The 20,677-nt window shown below is 43.3% G+C and overlaps 1 protein-coding gene across 1 annotated transcript; it reads left to right on the forward strand.

Moving 5' to 3' along the window:
- The first annotated feature begins 3,512 nt into the window (after positions 1-3,512).
- Positions 3,513-15,919, forward strand: tmtc3 (transmembrane O-mannosyltransferase targeting cadherins 3). The gene is made up of 14 exons (XM_023845151.2): positions 3,513-3,649; positions 4,363-4,601; positions 4,901-5,122; positions 5,461-5,560; positions 6,644-6,759; positions 7,325-7,497; positions 7,895-8,147; positions 10,477-10,625; positions 10,920-11,040; positions 11,528-11,639; positions 12,455-12,558; positions 12,692-12,861; positions 13,321-13,547; positions 13,786-15,919. Exons 2-14 carry the CDS (start codon positions 4,410-4,412, stop codon positions 14,586-14,588), a joined length of 2,742 nt encoding a protein of 913 aa, XP_023700919.1. The 5' UTR covers positions 3,513-3,649; positions 4,363-4,409; the 3' UTR covers positions 14,589-15,919.
- The last annotated feature ends 4,758 nt before the right edge of the window (positions 15,920-20,677 follow it).

Below are 20,677 nucleotides of genomic sequence, written 5' to 3' on the forward strand. Positions count from 1 at the left end.
CCACCGCTCCGGCATGCCGCTCCCAACATCTTATAACAGTGCTGACCACCGCTCCGGCATGCCGCTCCCAACATCTTATAACAGTGCTGACCACTGCGCCGCCATGCCGCTCCCAACATCTTATAACAGTGCTGACCACTGCGCCGCCATGCCGCTCCCAACATCTTATAACAGTGCTGACCACTGCGCCGCCATGCCGCTCCCAACATCTTATAACAGTGCTGACCACTGCGCCGCCATGCCGCTCCCAACATCTTATAACAGTGCTGACCACTGCGCCGCCATGCCGCTCCCAACATCTTATAACAGTGCTGACCACTGCGCCGCCATGTCGCTCCCAACATCTTATAACAGTGCTGACCACTGCGCCGCCATGTCGCTCCCAACATCTTATAACAGTGCTGACCACTGCGCCGCCATGTCGCTCCCAACATCTTATAACAGTGCTGACCACTGCCCCGGCATTCCGCTCCAAACATCTTATAACAGTGCTGACCACTGCGCCGCCATGTCGCTCCCAACATCTTATAACAGTGCTGACCACTGCGCCGCCATGTCGCTCCCAACATCTTATAACAGTGCTGACCACTGCGCCGCCATGTCGCTCCCAACATCTTATAACAGTGCTGACCACCGCTCCGGCATGCCGCTCCCAACATCTTATAACAGTGCTGACCACTGCGCCGCCATGCCGCTCCCAACAACTCATAGCAGCCACTGGCCAGCTTTACCTTTTAGCTGCGTTAAAGTGGCAGCTCCCCATGGCACTTTCTCCATCAGTTCTCATTTGCTAGATGGAGGAAGCCCCCACCTGCACTGAGAAGGACATAGCATTCAGCTGGTGGTTTTGGCATTGCCAAACCTATCCCTTCTCTCCATGGTGTTACAAATTACATCCAGAAAAGTTCTCAATAATCAATATTAATCAAAAGGGTCATTTTCTGCTCACTCATTTTCCATGGGCACAGTGGCTTTGCTATATAATTAGATCTACTCTACTACTACACTTAGTTCTTGGATTATAAGCCTATACAAGAGAATATGAATGTGTGTGTGTGTGTGTGTGTGTGTGTGTGCAGGGAGGGTGTGGAGAAACATGTTATTGCCTGATTGTTTCTCTTGGGGATAGGAAGAGCAGGATTGAATTTCCATACATTTACCTATCTGCTGTAAAATGGTATTTTATATGCGTTATCCACAAATTGATATGAGGCATAGCTGCCTCCCTGTGGCTAGAGAATTCAAATCTGAAGACAGCTTCATGTTTCATCAGAGCTTTCTGAGTAGGTCTTTGCTGTCTCTGCTGCCTCACTGATCCAATTGCCTTGCGCTCAAAATGTAAATCATGACAATAAAAATGGTTGGTGGCGAGTGATGATAAACTACCAGATTACCTGGGTGGATCACAAGGCAGATTCTTCCAGCAAGCATCTGAGAGAGTGAACATGCAAACTTCATCTCATGATAAAAATATTGAACCTTGCCGCAGCCATGGAGTACCATATATATTAACATGCAAACACTTTGATTTGAGTTCTAAAGATTTTAGTTATAAAAATGACAAACTATGAATTTTTGTAAGACACTGAAAATGTGGGCCATAATATAAGAGGGTAATATTTCTCTCCATTTCTTTAGCAAAAGAACCACATATAGGGAACATTTATAGTTACATTCATGTGGCTGAGTGATCTCCAGGGATTGTCAGCTACCTGACCAAAGAGGGTGAGAATGTCGGTCTTGAAAACTGACTTGATAGAGATAGGTGCTGTTTTGTCATGTGTCATGTATACATTTGTCATGTATCCTAAAACACCACAAGAATGTGACTGAAGCCTTTGTCGATCCCTTGAAGTTTGCTTATAGAACCAACAAGTCAGTGGATGACACAGTGAACCTTTTATAACATTTTAAATGTATCTATAATTTATGTATCAGTTCTCACCAGTTGAGGAATATTGATGTTTTAAAAATTATGCAGCTGGTATCTTTTAACTGAATTACTTAAGGGAAGCATAGTGGCTTTTCCAGTCGTGTTATATTTCTGCCTTCAATATTCTTACTCCTAAATTCTTGTGGGCATCTCTTTCACAAGAGATAGTAACATCACCCACCTAACTTGAAAGGCATGTCAAAACACAGCACTGGTTTAATGTGGGCATGTGCCTTAGCATCTGTAGTAATGAAAATAACATTATTTGCCAATTGCACAGAAAGAGATTTGCCACTGTGCTGTGTCAGTAGGTGCTTTAAACTGCATACAACTGTATACAGAAGTGGAAGTCAGTCTTATGAACCAGTGAATCAAAAATTGGACTATTTGGGTCCAACCACTGTGTATTTGTAAAGACTGACCACATGAGGTCTGAATGTGTGGCTCCCATAGTCAAATGTGAAGTAAGCAGTGACATAGTCTAGGGTTGTTTTTTGGTGGGGGGGGGGGGGGATACATTACATAAGGGGTGTCAAACTCCAGTCCTGGAAGGCCGGAGCCCTGCACAGGTTTTGGTTTACCTTCATTTAACACACCTGATTTAACTCCTTGTGCTAATTACAACACAGCTCTTGAGCTGAATAATTTGTGATAGAATAGGAAAGAACTAAGCTACACAAGCCTCCGCCCCCCCCCAGGACTGGAGTTTGACACCCCTGCATTATATCATCTTTACCAAATCCAAGGCATTTCAAACAGCATGGTTATCATACCATACTTCAAAATTAAGCCATTCCATCAGGATTATAGGTGACGGGGCAATCCTTCATTCTCCAGAAAGATAATGGCCCATCAGTAATAGTGAATCCCCCCCCCCAGTTTAATCTGGATAATAAAACAGTCATGACAAAGATGAACCAAATGATTGTACAATGTTCTTCTACCACCAGTACAGATGCATTTGTGGTAATCTGCCTAATGTGAGCATACTGCCATCTAGTGTTAATATTTGTCTAAACGGTGAAAATTGACTCCGTTCATTTGTTGCTACGATCAGCTTATCATCAGTCATTAATCATTTAATTCATTATTTAACAATATTAAAAACAATAGAAAGTCAATCAGCAATTAAAAGTGCAGCATCAAAATAATACATATTTGCTACAAGACTGCCATCCTTCCATCCATCCATATTGCAGCCACTTTGCTACATGATTACCGAAAGACCTGGAGCCTGTCCCAGAGGACAGCAGAGGGCACTGAGCAGGGGACAGACACACCAGTTCGCAAAATAACTTGCTGCTGCTGTACGTATTACTTATTGTTTATACACGTTGGACATGAACATAAACCCCTCTGTCCAGCCTCAGATTTTTGCACCGTCCTTTGTTTTTGCACTGTAAGTACTGTGAAATCCCCCGTCACAGCTGTTGTATGTTGCACTGTAGTTCTGGGGTAATGTTATTTCATACCAATGTGTACCGGTATGTTCATGATATAACAAAGACCACTGGCCTTATCTCACCACTTTATTGCGGCGCCGACTTCTTTAAAGAGGTACACCTCTGACCCGGAAGTGAAACTGCGGAGCTGGGTCTCCCAGGCATCACCGGGAAGTGCTTCCAGGAGCCAATAACTGCCATTGAGCGGCTGTGTCTGTGGAGTGATGTTTCCTTGCTGTATTTTATGCCGGTTTGGCTTCTAACGTGACAAACGGTAAGGAGATTGTAATTATTCGGTTAATTTAGCGGCCATTTATAAAGTGTAAGCAATTGGCTGTCGGGTTTGAGGACGAGCCACCTGCGGACAGTGTGTGAGTGGGGCTAAGAGGGCGTCGGTGTAGTCCGGGGAAGCTCTGTATCATTACTTTTCATATTTTTATGTTAACAGAAGGTGCAAAATGTTTCAAATACGGGGGGGGGTTATCGCCATTGAGTTGCACACAACAAGATTACGATAGTGACTTCCAAAGCCGATGCAATACGAGTATGCGCTAAATAGAATAAAAGACGTAAACAGTTCATAAAAGAAGCAAACTATATGTAAAATTAAATGTAATAAATACATTGTTAAAGGGACAAACTATGCAACAATAACAAATTGCAGAGGTGACAAGTGACAATTATCATAGACCATTACATTGTCACTCCTGCACAGTATTGTTACATAGTCTGTCTCCTTATATTTTATTATAATTTCTTATTATTGTTTGCTCATTAAACGAGCTTTTGCCTCTAAACCGGAATTTTTATTAGCTGTGTCGATCAGAATAAATTAAAGCTCTTTTCTTAAAGGGGCCCCGCTCTCACGTGCTTATTACATCGAAACTAATCATAGTTTATTTACAAATACACAGCAATAAATAAATAAATAAAAATATGAGAATAAGAAATCATTTACTATGCCTCGGTCTCTGCCATTGCTGACAGGCTGAATCATGGTGCCGCATCCCAGCAGTTGATGAAACCTTTGCTCCATGATGACTGCGGTGATGTGGAAGGAGACCTGTCTGATAGCTACCCTGGTTCTGGGCTGCTACTGGAACAGTTTGTCCTGTGGCTTCGTGTTCGATGATGTCTCGGCCATCCTGGATAACAAGGACCTGCGGCCGTCGACGCCGCTGCAAAACCTCTTTCTCAACGACTTTTGGGGGACGCCCATGTCTGAGGTCAGCCAGCGCCACATGATGTCTTTCGGTCTCCCCTGTGTCTTCCAAACATCTCCATATTTGAGGGGTTGGGCTTATTCTCAAAACATTGCTTTTGAGTAGCTTATTATTTCAACATTAAAGATTCTATTGTCACATGTACAGTGATACTGGTACAAATTGCAGTGGAACATGCAGTGAGATGTGCCCCCATACCAGGCCTGAGTAATGCTGACTTGTGTATACCTGTTATTAAGTGAGATGTACCCCCATGTTGGCCCGGGGTAACACTGATCTGGTCTGGCCATTTCCCTCTATAGGAGCGGAGCCACAAGTCATACCGGCCGCTGACTGTGCTAACCTTCAGGCTGAACTATGCCCTGAGCGAGCTGCATGCTGCCTCCTACCACCTGCTCAACGTGCTGCTGCACACGGTTGTGTGTGTACTCTTCTTGCAAATCAGCCACCTGCTGCTGCTGCATCGGTCCTGCAGCCTGGTAGCGGCGCTGCTCTTTGCCGTGCACCCCATTCACACAGAGGCGGTGAGCCCGGGGAGCCTTTAGCGCCTTTCATTTTACACCTTATTTATTTCATGGATAGTTTAGGAGTATTTATCAGCAAGCTCTTAAAAATGTCAGAGTAGGAGTTACTCTAATTGCATATTTTACCAGTAGGTGGCAACAGTTGCTTATGCTTTTTTTCCCCACTGTAACAGTGGTACTGTGATCCTATGAGATGGTTTGTCTTACAGTTTAATAATCCTTGATTGTGCTGCAGGGTCTTGCTGTGGGTTTTCGCTTGGATTCTGTGATTTTGTTGTTTGAAATCCACAGAAAGCTGCAACAGTCTAATGGCCATTTTTTTTGTTTTGTTTTGAAAGGTCACTGGTGTTGTTGGCAGAGCTGAACTCTTGTCATCTATATTCCTCCTGGCAGCATTTTTAACTTACACTAAATCCAAAGGTCCAGACCATTCTGTTGGTGAGTGCTCCATGTTTCAGGCTGGTTTCTTGAAATGTAGCGACAATCCTACTTGTGACCTCAGATGTATTACATATGTAATGTTTGAACCTGTTCCTAAAACAAGCACAAATACATTTATCACCCTGAAACTGGATGTGCTTCCTGAACGCCCTTATTGGTCACCATAAACAACAGGCTGCTAGAGTGTCAAAGTTGCCATATTTCCTGTGTGTGTGGGTTATGCATATTTTTCATTGTGAATATCAAATATCCTCACAATATAATAAAAACCTGTTATTTTTCAGTCCTCCACAAGGGAAAACTCAATTTCATAAAAATCTGTGAAAGCAATAAAAAAAACTAAAACTGTGAAGCCTTGTGTTTTATGGTTAAGGTTAGAGCTGGTTAGGGGTTAAGGTCGTCATTGATTGGACTAGTGTTTCGCCCATAGAAATGAATGGATGGTCCCCACAAATGTATGAATACAAACAAGTGTGTGTGTGTGTGTGTGTGTGTAGGGAGAGTCATTCTTGCTTGTTGGTTGTGCTGATCAATAAAAGAGCTTTTGCTGAACCTGAGTCTGCTGTCTGCCTCACTCCACCAGTCGAGCAGCACCATATGGCTACAGAACAACACCACAAATACAGCTTTTTACTCTGCCTTAATTCTCAAGTTGCCTTTGCTTTTAAACAAATAATCATGTACGTGCTTACAGGTCCATCCTGTTTAATAAGTTCTTTTTTTTCCCACAAAGGTGATTTAGTGACAGTTTGTGTTGATTTTGAACTATGGTAGCTACTGTTTTCATCATTATGTATTGGTCTCACTTTTGCTAGGGCTAGAAGCTTCACCTCGAGTGTTACATTGTTTTTCTGAACAGTGGTTTACACGTAAATGTGTGTGTTTAATATTTTCCCCAAAGCTGCACTTATTAGATATGAAAAGCTGGAAGGAACTGTAATTAGTGGTAACCTTAACCAAACCCTGCTCTTGATTTGTGGATAATTATGTGTAACTGATATTTTCAGTTTTTCTGTCATCTTTGAAGTTGTTCCAGACTTTCTTTCTCGATTTTGTAACTTGAGTTTCTTTGTCTTTCAGTCTGGACCCCCATTGCCGCGACGGTGCTTTTGGTGGCTGCAGCCACACTGTGCAAAGAGCAGGGAATCACTGTCATCGGCATCTGCTGCATCTATGAGGTCTTCGTTGCTCAAGGGGTGAGAGCAGAGCAGCGTTTCCTGAAGACCTCCTGACAACTATGGTGTTTGTCTTCATGGCTATGTCACGATAGTGTTTCGCAAACCCAGTCCCCCTACAGACTCTTAGCAGCTGTCGTTTGTCCTCGCAGACTGCTCCGGGGGCCTTTCCTCGCAAGCTGTGGCCCACGTTTCTTCAGAGGTTGACTTTTGTATCTAGAAAGATAATTTGGGGTGTTTTCATTGCTATTATTATCATTATACAATGCTCTTGGCTGACATTTGTGTGCTATGTCACATTGGAGAAAATATGGTAATTTAGCATGCAGAACTTTGACCGCATTTCAATCGGACTGCATCCGTGTCTTTCAAAGTACGAATGAATCGGGAACGAAGGAGAAAGTCTGAATGAGATGCTGTCTTGAGTAGTCTTGCCACAAGTGTAACTCTTGCAAATTACCCTTCCAGTTCATTTTCTTATGCTTGCTTGTTTTGTGTTGTGCCTGCTTTATGTTTCTCTGATGTCCTCTGAGGGCGCTCTTGCTAACTAGCTGACTCATCCATTTCGTTTGCCATGTTGTTCCAGTTCACCCTGCCAATGCTGACTGATGCCATTCTCCAGCTCCTGCGAGGGAAGGATAGCTTGCCGTACTCCATTCTGCAGACCTTACTGAAGCTCATCGTTCTCATCATCACCACACTGCTCCTGGTCATCATCCGCGTTCAGGTCATCCAGTCCCAGCTGCCCGTGTTTACCAGGTTTGAAACGATCTGTCATTAAACTGGTATTTCATTGTTATCAGATTGCCGACGGAAATGACTTTGTTTGTGTTCAGGCAAGTCTGGTAAACCTGGTAAGATTCAGCTTTCTTTGTTCTTCTTTGGAACTCAAACAGAGCTCACTTGTTGAATTTCTGAAGAGTTCTTGCCTTTATCTGCCACCATTATGCTGTAATTGAAAAGTGTTACTTTTAATGTTGAATATGACACTGACCCAGGAAAATATTTTAAGTTCTGTTTTTTTTGTATGTGTTCTGTAGGGTAGCCGAATGAAACACTAACACTAACAGGCTAGGATTGCAGAAGGAAGAGTAACGCTAACGGGCTAGGAAATCACTTTCGGTGACATTAAAATTCTTTTTTATTCGTTTTGTAGGTTTGATAACCCTGCAGCTGTCAGTCAGTCACCCACAAGGCAGCTGACATTTAATTACCTCCTGCCTGTGAATGCGTGGCTACTGCTGCACCCCTCTGAGCTCTGCTGTGATTGGACTATGGGCACCATCCCCTTGGTGGAGTCCATCTTGGACGTCCGTAATCTGGCCACAGCAACATTCTACTTGCTGCTGGGTCTGCTGGCTTTCCACTGCCTGCGCTCTTCCAGCAGGTCCTCCAAGATCGTCGTCATGGTGGGTCCTGCACACTCTCAGCTCAATGCTTCCTTTTTGTTTTATAGAAAACAAGATTTTATGATGGAGAGAATACAGTATGTAAGGATCAATGGTGTCCTTTCAGGCAAGCTTCACTCCTCCACTGGATCACCCCAGGGGTGTGTCCTCTCCTCTCTCCTCTATATTCTATGAACAAACAGCTATAGAAGTAAGTTTGACAATAGTCAAATTAAGTTTGCCGATGACTCAGTCATTATTAGTCTACTGGAGGTGGTGGATAACTTTGTGACATGGTGTAAGGACTCTGTCCTAGAACTGAATGTATCAAAAACTAAGGATATGGTGATTGACTTTAGGAAGTGTGCTGCTATTCCTAAGGCAACAGTGATAGAGGGATCAGAAATGGAACTGGTAGACAATTATAAGTATCTGAGTACGGTGCTGGACAATTGGTTAAACTTCCAAGCTAATTCTGAGGTTATCCATAAGAAGGTTCAGCAGCGTCTTTATTTTTTGAGATGTATGTTCCAAAATGATGACGCTGTTTTGTAGAACCTTTATTCAGTCTGTACTGTCCTCTTCCATTGTGGCATGGTTTGGTAACCTCAACCTTGCAGAGAGAAATAAGCTTGGCCGGCTTGTCAGTGTAGCTGGTAAACTCATTGGGGTAACTCAAACCCAGCTTTGTGACCTGTATGACCGTCATGTACTCAGGAAGGCATTGGCAATATTGGATCATAAAGACATCCTCTCTATAGGAGTCTGTGCTTCTACCTTCAGGTAGGAGATATACAGTAGAGTTCCCACACGCAGGACTAAAAGATATAAACTTAATTTTGTTTGTGCTGCTGTTAATATACTGAATAAGCACAGGTGATGTCACTGATGGATTTAACTATTTCTGTTCTGGCTCTTCTGCTTTCCCAGTCTCTCCATGTAGTGACGATGCACTGGGGTGTACTGGGTACTGGTCTGTGCTGTGGTTTTGTGGATGGTCTGTTTTGTATTATGTATTTGTCATTATCTCTATGTTGGTATCTGGTTTTAATGTATCATTTATTACTTGTTGTATTACTTTTTAAATGCCTGGCTGCAACCTAAATTTCCCTGGTGGGATAATAAATTTGACTTGACTTGGATGATGGAACATCTTTTATTTTCACACAAGTCAGCAAAATGTCAGAGAGTAAAATTTTGTTGTTTATTGTTGCTGGCTCTGCTCCATGTAGTGTGATCTGTGTGTTACTCTGTGACATGCTGCACTTATCTTTCTTCATGTAGTCCAATGAAACATGCATGTCCTCTGAGTCTGATTTGAAGGGGAAGCTTTTATGTTTGTGTAGTGAGTGCTTTGTTCATCATTTTCTGTCGTTTCTTTTTTTGTGCAAACTGGGGTTTATGAACTTGTTCTTCAGTTAGCAAAAGCCTTGAGGAACAGATGCATCATAATTAACTGACTGAAAATAAACAAACCAGAGTTTGAAACTGTGCCTATGTTATGAAGTAAACTGCTCTTGAACTGGTTTCATTAGAATGTTATATCTGGCAACAGAAAAAGCCCCTGGCACTGGGCCCAACTGGATGATTTTTGTCAATATTTGATATTTTACTCTTGTGCAGTTGTCCATGTAAGAGTATGATATTGCTTTAGAGAGTGCAGTATAAGTAGTTAAGTGATGCAGTGTTGACGTGAAATGCTTAGGGCTGTGTTTCGGTTTCAGTACTGAACATAAGGTTATGGTTTAATTTAGATTTTAAAACCCCATAGTTATGCTTCAGAGAAAGACTGAAGAGTTAGTATGTGTTACTTCAACAGCTACTGTTTTTTTGTTGAAACTCGACCGAATAGTGAATGCTGAATGGTGCCCAGTAATAACCTGGTATCCCATTCAGGGTGTCCCCTGTCCTGTGATGACCTGGCATCCCATCCAGGGTGTCCCCTGTCCTGTATTTGATAGGGGATTGAAAAGATGGATTGATATATTATCTGTTATGACAAGTCACTTTGAGTTTCAAATTAAATTGCTGGCTTTCATCTGTCTACTGGTGTCAACGATTCTTTAAAGCCTTGAGTAAATTCGGAATAATGCCATTCTGTTATTTTATTATTCGTCCATTTTTAATGCAGAGACCATTTGAAGTATTACATTACTTTTTAATACAAATTGTTTTTTTTATATTCTGACAGCATATCTGCTTGTATTTTTAAATTAATTCTGGTCTCTGGCCATTCAGACTTGATAAATCTTGATATTCATCAGAAGTTAAATTTTGTGTTTAAGGCGAATGAATCAGGCCTCGCACTGGTAGATTCGGTCGATTGAGTAACACCTCCTGTCTCCTCCAGGCCCTGGCTTGGATCGTCCTTCCTTTCATCCCTGCCTCGAACCTTTTCTTCCCTGTGGGCTTTGTGGTTGCTGAGAGGGTTCTCTACATCCCTAGCATGGGCTTCTGCATCTTAGTGGCCCATGGATTCGAGATACTTTCTCATAGTAGGTGAGGACACCCTTTGTCAGCCTTTGAAAGATTTAAAATATTTAGATAAGCTGCTGATGTTTATTTGTAACAAGCTAGTTTTATGCTCTGCTCGTCATACTTATACAGTTTGTGTTTTTCAAAGTAATATCTTGGCAAGTAGTTTTGTTTTGTTTTCTGGAAGTCCAGCTGGATTCCTGAATGATGAAAGGTGTTGAATGCAGCCACACAAAGCTGATGTTCTACCTGAATGCGTGATTGTGCTTCTGTTCTAAATGATGGTTAGCAGCCTCTGCTTTCTGTCATCTTATGCAGGAACCTGAAGAAGGTCTCGTGGTTCTTCATGGCTGCCATCCTCACAGTCCAGTCTGTGAAGACGTTTAACCGGAACTGGGACTGGGAGTCCGAGTACACGCTCTTCACCTCAGCTCTCAAAGTAAGGAGTAAAGCGTACTACTAAAATATAGGGTATTGCAGGGTTACTCAAGTTGATCAAGTGGGATAGATTTCATTTTTGAGAGGTGCTTTGTGACTCAGCATCAGCCACCAGTGTGTGACCCAGTAGAAAATGGTGCCGCATAAGGCCTTTGACCCTATGTGCTCCAGGAACTGCTCACTTTTGACACTTTTAGCATCTGCCAAATGACAGAATGTAAAATGTCAGTCTGTTGTCGTCCCAGCTGCTGTCCAGTTCAAAGCAGCTTCTCCTATCACCATTTGTGAAGACTCATTGGCGTCACCCTCAATCCTATAACTAAACCAACTTTAAAATACTCTCATTGATGCTTTGTCGCTGCTTTTCCCAACACTCAGCCAGGCTTGAATTTTGACATCTGTGACCTTCTAGCCTGAAATTTGTTCTCATAATTGATCTATCAACTAAACAGATGTATTGTATGTACTGTGAAAATGGCTTCCCCTAGGTGAATAAGAACAACGCCAAGCTCTGGAACAACGTCGGTCACGCTTTAGAGAATCAGAATCATTATGAAAAAGCTCTGAAGTATTTTCTGCAGGCCACCAGAGTTCAACCAGGTAGGAGTCAGCGCTGTTTTGTCTGAATATTTATCTTTCACTAAAAGATTTCACATGCTGGGATTAAATTCACTGCCATAATGTGTAGTTTGATAGTACTGCTTACAATAAAAGTCTGAATGTATTATTTGTGAGGTATTTCAAGGTACCACTCAACAGTTAATGATATGTTCATTAACTTGGGGCTGTTTGCTTGTTTGTTGGGGTCATCGGTTTAGCTTTTGCCCACTTAAGACTTAAGCTTAAGTTTTTCTGGAAATTTCTGGGAGCTGTCCTTACACAGCTTGTCGCATCACCTGCATCCTGGCAACTTTCTAGTCAATTGTAGGGACATTAATCTGAGTCATGGCCAGTAGCATGTCGCTGGTGAGAATTTTAAGCCTGTTTTAAGCCCTTGCTTAGTCCTTGTGAGCTCAGAGTAGAGAATCATGGCCGCCACCTGCCCTTTCCGGTGTTTCCTTTTCCTGGGGAACAAAGCCCATTATCAATGTGTTGCAGAGGGTGTTTGGAGAAGCGACTGAGATTTCTCAGCTTGATCACACTGGGCCAAGACCAATATGTTTGGCAGATTAGGAAAATCCATGCCCTGGAAATCCACACTATCGCTTTTGCTTTCTAAATCCACAACTGTAAACAGTCCACTGCAGCTAACGTTTGAATGATGTTGGTTGGAATTAAATAAATGCTTCGGTTTGCGCCTTGGTAAACAGTTTGCATTCCTTTGGGCGCTTTGTGAAGTGCTGTAGTGCAGCTGCTGGTCTGCATGCTTGCTTCCTGCTTCTCACACATCTGACCACTCACCCGCTCTCTGGCAGATGACATCGGTGCTCACATGAATGTGGGCAGAACCTACAAGAACCTGAACCGGACCAGGGAGGCTGAGGAAGCTTATCTGACAGCAAAGTCCCTTATGCCGCAGGTATAATGGACAGAGATGCGGTCCTGATGAACACCGGGCTGGTCAGCTCAGTCACTAGAGCATGAGAGACTTAATCCATGGACCGTGGGTTCAAGTCCAGCCTGGAATTCGTTCTTGACGTCTGTTTTCCCAGATCATTCCTGGGAAGAAGTATGCTACCAGAGTAGCCCCCAACCACCTCAATGTGTACATCAACCTGGCAAATCTGATCCGCGTGAACGACTCGCGTTTGGAGGAGGCCGACCAGCTGTACCGACAGGCCATCAGCATGAGGCCGGACTTCAAACAGGCCTACATAAGCAGGTACCCAAAGGAGAGCTTTCGTCCGGCAGCATTCCGCTCCCAGGCGTACGATGCAACACCCGGAAAAACCCCAGACTTGGGAAGGTAGAGACTGATTCCCTGAGTCTTCACAGAGGGGCTGCGGTCATCAAGCCCATAACGTCCTTTATGCAGGTTATAAGCAGACAGTATTAAACATTTTCACTTGGGAGTATTTCATTTATGATCGGTAAAGACTAAAACTTACTTGTGCTAAATGGTCACAGATCTCATCACAAGATTTTATCTGGCTCTTAGAGGGTTGATTGTCTCTGTTGTTGTCTCTTCCGGTCAAAATTAAGCAGCATACAGAGCATTTTTTTAATGTTTCAATGAAGGAATTCTCAGACCAGTTGGTCTGTTTTACAGTCCATGCTTCTGTCTTGGTGAGAATGGGATCTACTGTGTCCTTATGAGTGTCCTTGAATGCTTTGGCTGTAGAGGGGAGCTTCTCCTTAAGATGAATAAGCCTTCGGAGGCTCGTGATGCCTACTTGCGGGCCCTAGAGCTGGATGGGACCAACGCCGACCTGTGGTACAACCTCGCCATTGTCCACATCGAGATGAAGGATCCTGCAGAGGCTCTGAAGAACTTCAACCAGGCTCTGGAGCTGAACCCCAAACACAAGCTGGCCCTCTTCAATTCGGCTTTGCTGATGCAGGAGTCTGGTGAGATACTGATTCTGGCCTTAGTCTGGCCCTCGTACCACAGTTGCTTATAAAATAAATTATTCTCTTTCTCCATTTTAGTCACTAGCACAAAGCTGAATATCTTTCTAGTTTTGGGTGTCCCTAATATATCTGGAGCAGTACCTGTCACTGTTTTTTGAAAGACCCACTGTCATTTTGCCACATACAACAAACCTTCACTTCGCTTAAAATAATGTGTCTCGCATCGTGCTTGTAGGTGAGCCGCGCTTTAGACCGGAGGCCAATCGACGGTTCCTCAGCTACATTGAGGAGGAGCCAGAAGACGCTAATGGCTACTTCAACCTGGGCATGCTTGCAATGGATGAGAACAAGAATGAGGCGGCAGAGAAGTGGATGAAGAAGGCCATTGCGCTGCAGGCTGGCTTCCGCAGCGCCCTCTTCAACCTGGCATTGCTGTACTCGCAGGCGAGGCGTGAGGTGGAGGCTCTTCCTGTGCTCGATGAGCTGCTGCGCCATCACCCCGAGCACGTGAAGGGACTCATCCTCAAGGGTGACATCCTGATGAACCACAAGAAGGACACCAGGGGTGCCAGGGAGTGCTTTGAGAAGATCCTGCAGATGGACCCCACCAATGTGCAGGGCAAGCATAACCTGTGCGTGGTCTACTTTGAGGAGAGAGACCTGCTCCGGGCCGAGAAGTGCCTGGAGGAGACGCTGATGCTGGCACCCCATGAGGAGTACGTCCGCAGGCATCTGAACATCGTTCGTGGCAAGATGGCTGCCATGAGTGCAGCGGGCCACGGCCTGGCGCCCCCCACAGGTGGGGCTTCCTCACCGGGGGATGAGAGCACTGTGCCTGTGAGCGAGAAGAATACGTGGAAATCCTCCATGGCCAAAAGCAGCACCAAGACCGGGGAGCAGTCAAAGAATCTGGAGAGCAGCCAGTCAGAGAAGAGGACTAAGACCAAGCCGTCAAAGGAAATGAAGGACATTGAGAAGAAGCGTGCGGCAGCCCTTAAAAGGCTTGAGGAGATCGAGCGAATATTAAGTGGAGATTAAGCTGGGTCGTCAGCAGCCTGCTTTTGCTGAGACAATGCAAACATGCTGATGGATAGGCCACCGTGTACCTGAGGATTCGCTCGTCATTCATGCATGCTGCCACAATTCGAAGCAGAAAGATTCATGAAAGCAGTCCGTGGCTTAAATTTAGTCTGATTGTCAGAAGGAGCAGAAAGGGTTAATAAAGATGCATGACATTAAAAAGCACAATTTTTGGAAAAACCCATGACCTCCTTCAGAATAAGCAGAAGATGGATGGATCAACGGATGGATGGAATTTCCATTGAGGAATTTTTTTTTCATTTCAAAATGTCATGGTATTATAGTTTATGGTTTTAATTTCTGATATATAATATGACATGTTGTTAATCACTGGAGTTGGATTTGTAGTCTTTTTTTTCCCTCAGTAAATGTGTTGGTATCACACGCTTTAGGGAGCTAATTGTCTCGTATCCAGAGCCGGGTCTGTCTGAACCTAAAATAGCTCGTCCGCAGCTGCACGCTCATTCAGACAGCGCACTTCCTGTACAGTCACCATGACGTCCCCTTATTTCCTGTGCCCATGGGCTGTACTGATTGCCGTGCTGCTAGTGTACCAGCACTGTGGACTTCCTGCTTATCTTATGCCCCTATCAATGTTTGTTTTCTTTAAAGTTTCAAAACGCAATGGAATTTGTACTGGTTTATATAAAAATGTGTGCGTGTGTATAACTGTGATCTTTGTCAACCTAGCCCTAAGACGGTTGTGTCTCATCACCCAGTCATATTTAGACATTTCAGTATTGCAGCGTTGTTCTGGATCTCACTACAGTCTGATGTCACCACGTTATCCTGCGCTTTTTTATTCTCAATTCCTTAAGAACTGTAATCCTGCACTTTAGCAGTTTCAAAGACACCTAAAAGGAGTTTATGAAATGTGTTATGAAAAGGAGCTTTTTCAGTTATCAATATGACAAAGTAAATATTTGACACTAAAGCAATAAACTTTTTCCTTCGGCTCATAATCATTTTGTCAAAAGCCCCAAACACTGGACTGTCTGTCCTTTGGGCTGCCATTTATGAAACTATAATTCCCATATTTAGTGTTTTTGTTTCTACTCCCAGCTGTTTACTGTACTATAAATAGAAGAGCATTAATGAAATCTGACTTTGTTCCTGTGAGTTATCGCTTAAGGTGCTTCAGAGATTCCCTGACATTTTGATGGTGATAGAGACTGATATGCAATCTTCACTGAAGGGCACTATTAGGGTCTTTTAATCGATTATACTGTGTTATTTGGATCATGAGTGGTTATGGGTAATAAATTTTAAATAAAAGTGATTTGAAACTATATGTGGTCTTTTTTCTAGGCATTTTGTATGGGTGAAACATCCGGTATTTAAATATGAAAATATATTTTTTACGGATATCATGATACTTGTAAATATATCAGGCAATGAGAAAAAAATATGGAGTCAGGAGCAATATCCATGATGTGGAATATTACTATTTTTTTTAATAATATCGAAGTTTGTTGTGCCAGCTTAACTGATATTCATATCACAATCCTGTAAGCCCCGTTTAAATGCCCCTTACGGACACGAGACCCATTTAAACGCCACTTATGAAGACGAGCCTCGTTAAAATGCCCCTTACGGACACGAGACCCATTTAAATGCCACTTATGAACACGAGCCCCGTTTAAACGCGCATTAAGAATCTAGATCCTAATGTACTGTACTCAATGTTCATAAAGGGTGTTTGATTCACACTCTCAGCAAATTTATTGAGACGGAAATTTGTTATCTGGCTTTCTTTTGCATGTTTGGGTTGAAATCACCGTTATGCTCCTGTCACAATCCCACTCAAGCAATCAAGGGTTATCAGATGCATTGAAATGTGCTGTAAATTGAGCATTAAGCTGCTTTATCAATTTTTGAATATTATTTAATATACTGATAAACTCGCTTAATTGTGAGAGATATGTATTGTCAGATATGTGGGATTAACAGAGACAAGATTTTTACTTAATGCTTGTTACTTGTTATTTTCTACCTTAAAACATTATTGCTTATTCTAACTAAAAATGACTGCCAGCATTAAGAATGAGTATTTTTTATAGTTTTATACATTTCAAAATATATGAGCAGGAAACTTTTGGTTTACCAGATCATTACTACATCGTAATGGCACATATATATGACTATGGTAATGCTAAGCAATAGTGTAAATCCAGTGACATGCAAAATTGTAACAAACAAGGACTTCCTGTGAATGCAACACGCACTATATATTTAGAAATGTCTCACAATATGAGCCTAAAAATATCTGCACACTACAGCCACAGTTGTGGGAAAGCAGCCCTGAGAATCTACTTTGGGGCTCATCATCATCACAAGGGTCATCATGAAGCACCAAGGAAGCATTTTCACAGGAAATGCAAAGGCAGTATGCTCGGCACTCCGCACCTTTTAGCAGAATTGATGCCGTTTCTCTCACTGAGAAATTACTTCCCTTTGAAAGGTGAAAAATCTAAAACCACGCCTGCTTCTGTGTACCAAATATACAAAAAGAACATCTGTAAATTTTGGCCATGAATTTGGTGTGGAGACAATAATTCCATTGAGGGAGGACAGGAACCCAAATAATCATGTCGAAAGGACCCTCCATATCCTGATACTGTTCTACATGGACAGGAACCCAAATAATCATGTCGAAAGGACATCCTGATACTGAACATATTATTCTATGTTCAAAAAAGTGAGCCATGGAAAGTATCTCCAATTTTAAACTGAAAACCTTTGTAATATCCTTTCTGTATTATTTTCTGCCATTATTTAAATTGTAACAGAACAGCAACCCTGCATTAGAGGAGTCATTATGGATTACATGTTTGTGAGATGTCTGTTTCGCTGCTTTGTCCAGGAGAGGCTGTGTGCATCTGCTAAAACCTCTCATATACATTCTGTAAAAATATGTTTTCACAACCACGAGGAGGCAGTTTTTCCTAAAATGGTCAAAATGTACATTAAAAGATTATGTAGTAAATGAAGAAAATAGTACAAATGAACATTTGAAATTAATTTTATTGACGATTATTAGACTAGATTCATTGATTCATAGATATCACACTTCTGTGCTGAATATAATACTCTGCATTACCCTGTTATGCAGTACATGTTTTTATCTTTTGAAGCAATAACCAGTTATTGCACTCCTGTGATGTAAAGTGGGATTTTGTGTCATATCATCCATATCCAGACACACAGTAGCATCAGATAATGTTCCCTCAGAATCACGATGAGATGCAGACAGCACATGGCAAGAACAGCAATAATAACAACAACAACAACAACAACAACAACAATAATAATAATAATAATAATAATAATATAGTGATATTATTATTATTATTATATTGTTAGAAAAAGGGTGGATTGCCCTCTTCTGGTGCAGGATGAGTTACTGCCTCGTGGAGGAGTTTAAGTATCTCAGGGTCTTGTTCACGAATGAAGGAAGAATGGAGCAGGAGATCGATAGATGGATGGGTGCAGCTTCGGCAGTAATGAGGACGCTATACCATTCTGGCATGGTAAAGAGGGAGCTGAGCTGGAAGGCAAAGTTATCGATTCACCAGTCAATCTATGTTCTTACCCCTCATCTACGGTTGTGAGCTCTGGGTAGTGACTGAAAGAAAGATTGTGGATACAAGTGGCAGAAATGAGTTTCCTCCACAGGGTGTCTGTGCTCAGCCTTAGAGACGGGGGGGGGACTCAGACATTCAGGAGGGGCTCAAAGTAGAGTCACTACTCCTCCACATCTAAAGGAGCCAGTTGAGGTGGTTTGGGCATCTGTCTAGGACAGGGGTCTCCAACTCCGGTCCTGGAGAGCTACTATCCAGTAGGTTTTCTATCCTACCTGGCTTCTGATGAGCCGCACTAGTTCTCAAGTAAATACCAGGAGCAGGTGTGGCTCATCAGAAGCCAGGTAGGATAGAAAACTTACTGGATAGTAGCTCTCCAGGACCAGAGTTGGAGACCCCTGGTCTAGGATGCATCCTGGTCGCCTCCCTGGGGAGGTGTTTTGGGCATGTCCAGTCGGAAGGAGACCCCAGGGCAGACCCAGGACACAAAAGAGAGATTATATCTCTCTTGGCTGGCCTGGGAACGCCTTAGGATTCCCCCGTGGAGCTGGAGGAGGTGGCTGGTGAGAGGGAGGTCTGGGGATTCCTGCCTAAACTGCTGCCCCTGAGACCTGATCCCAGATAAGCAGCAGATAATGGATCATCATCATCATCGTCATCATTATTTTTTTAACAGCTCAACGTTATCTCATTGCAGTGTTGCGTTTTTTATTGGAAAGCTGTTTTAATTTAAAGCTGTGATTTAGTTGTCTTTTTTCTCAAGTGACGAATACTAATATGATAATTGTCTAGCACTGACAGACACACTGCTCTTTCTGCTTGTAACGGTTCATCATCAAAGTAAAATGGAATTTCATTGCTCCATGATGATGTATATCCAACTAAATGGATTGCATTTGTATAGCACTTTTCTACTCCTACGAGTACTCAAAGCACTTTTCAATACATGCCTCACATTCACCATCACACACTGGGAGCAGAGGCTGTCATGCAAGGCACCAACCTGCTCACTGGGAGCAATTTGGGATTCAGTGTCTTCCTTTCAGTACACTTTGATGGGGTCAGGAGGAACCAGGGCTCAAACCTGCAACCCTCCCGTTGCCGAACGATAGCACTACATCCTGCACCACCATCTTCCCCAACTAAGCTGCTAAGCCTACTGAGAGATTACGGGCAGCAATAAAAAAAAAAAAGTTAACTGGTGAGTTTGTGCAGGAGCCAATACTGAATGTTCAGAAGACATCGTAAAAACTAAAAACTTTGACTCCTCAAAGGACGTCTTTTCAACGTCCAATAAGATGTTCAAAAGACATATTTTGAATGTCTCTTTGGTCAGCGGGTAGTAGACGAATCAATTACAGGCTAGAGCACTGGTATATTAAAAAGTAATTATGTTTAATGGAAGTAGTGTGTGGCACTGTTAGTGGGTTTCCACTAACAAAGAACTGATTCCGTTCCGGTTTGCAAATCAGTCCAGTTTGGAACCAGGGGCCAATTTAGGAACCAGCCGGCTTTTCCACCAATTTCTCAACAGTCATCATCATCGCATCATCAGTGGTGACTGTAGCTGGATAGTGTACATTCATCTCCATGCAGTGGTGTAAAGTAAAGTATAAAAAGTAGGTTCTTTCGAATTTACATATCACTTGGGTATTTTAAGTTATCTACACTGGATGAAGCTAGTTATAAGAAACACCTTAGTGGTGCAGCTTGGACACATCCTCAGTGATGAACCCAGGGTCACAGGGTGTTTCGGGTCTTAGATCATCAGACACCCTCACCTGAGCGACCCAGCCGGGGATGATCAGACCCCGACTTGTGTCCAAGCAGCGCACTAAGCCATACGTCGCCCCTTTTGATCCACAGCCACCTAGAGGCTTTCTCCGCTGCCTCGCAGATGTTTCTGGTGGCTTTCCTTTCTTGAGCACCTCTGATTCCAAGCAACCTGAGTGATCGGTGCAGGCTCTGTCCTGGGAATCCTCTGCAGCCAACCTCGATTGGCTCACAGCGGGCCCTCCACCCCTTCCGCCTGCAGTCCTCCACCAGTTCCAGATACTTTGCCTTTTTCCGCTCAAAAGCTTCCTCAATCCTGTCTTCCCAGGGGACTGTGAGTTCCAGTAGCACCACTTGCTTTGTACTCTCTGATGATGTGGTCTGGAAACTTCAGTTGCCTCCCCAGGTCCGCCTTCAGCTGCCAGTCACCTGCTGAGGATAGCAGACCAGCTGGGGCCTTTGACTGTGACTGAGGCTTCTCCCCGGCCCTGACGAAAACAATGTTTGGCCTTGCTATGGGCTGGCGCTTGCTTTGCTGGATTCCGGCACAGACGGTGTCAGCTACTGCCTTCAGCACCTGGTCATGGCGCCATCGGTACCTCCCCTCTCCCAGTGCTTTCGGGCAGCAGCTCAAGATGTGCTCCAGCGACCCTCTTGCAGGGCACAGAGGACAAGATGGTGCTTCCGCTAGCC

This window comes from Paramormyrops kingsleyae, chromosome 3 (assembly GCF_048594095.1).
Source record: "Paramormyrops kingsleyae isolate MSU_618 chromosome 3, PKINGS_0.4, whole genome shotgun sequence".
In the NCBI taxonomy this organism is placed as follows: domain Eukaryota; kingdom Metazoa; phylum Chordata; class Actinopteri; order Osteoglossiformes; family Mormyridae; genus Paramormyrops; species Paramormyrops kingsleyae.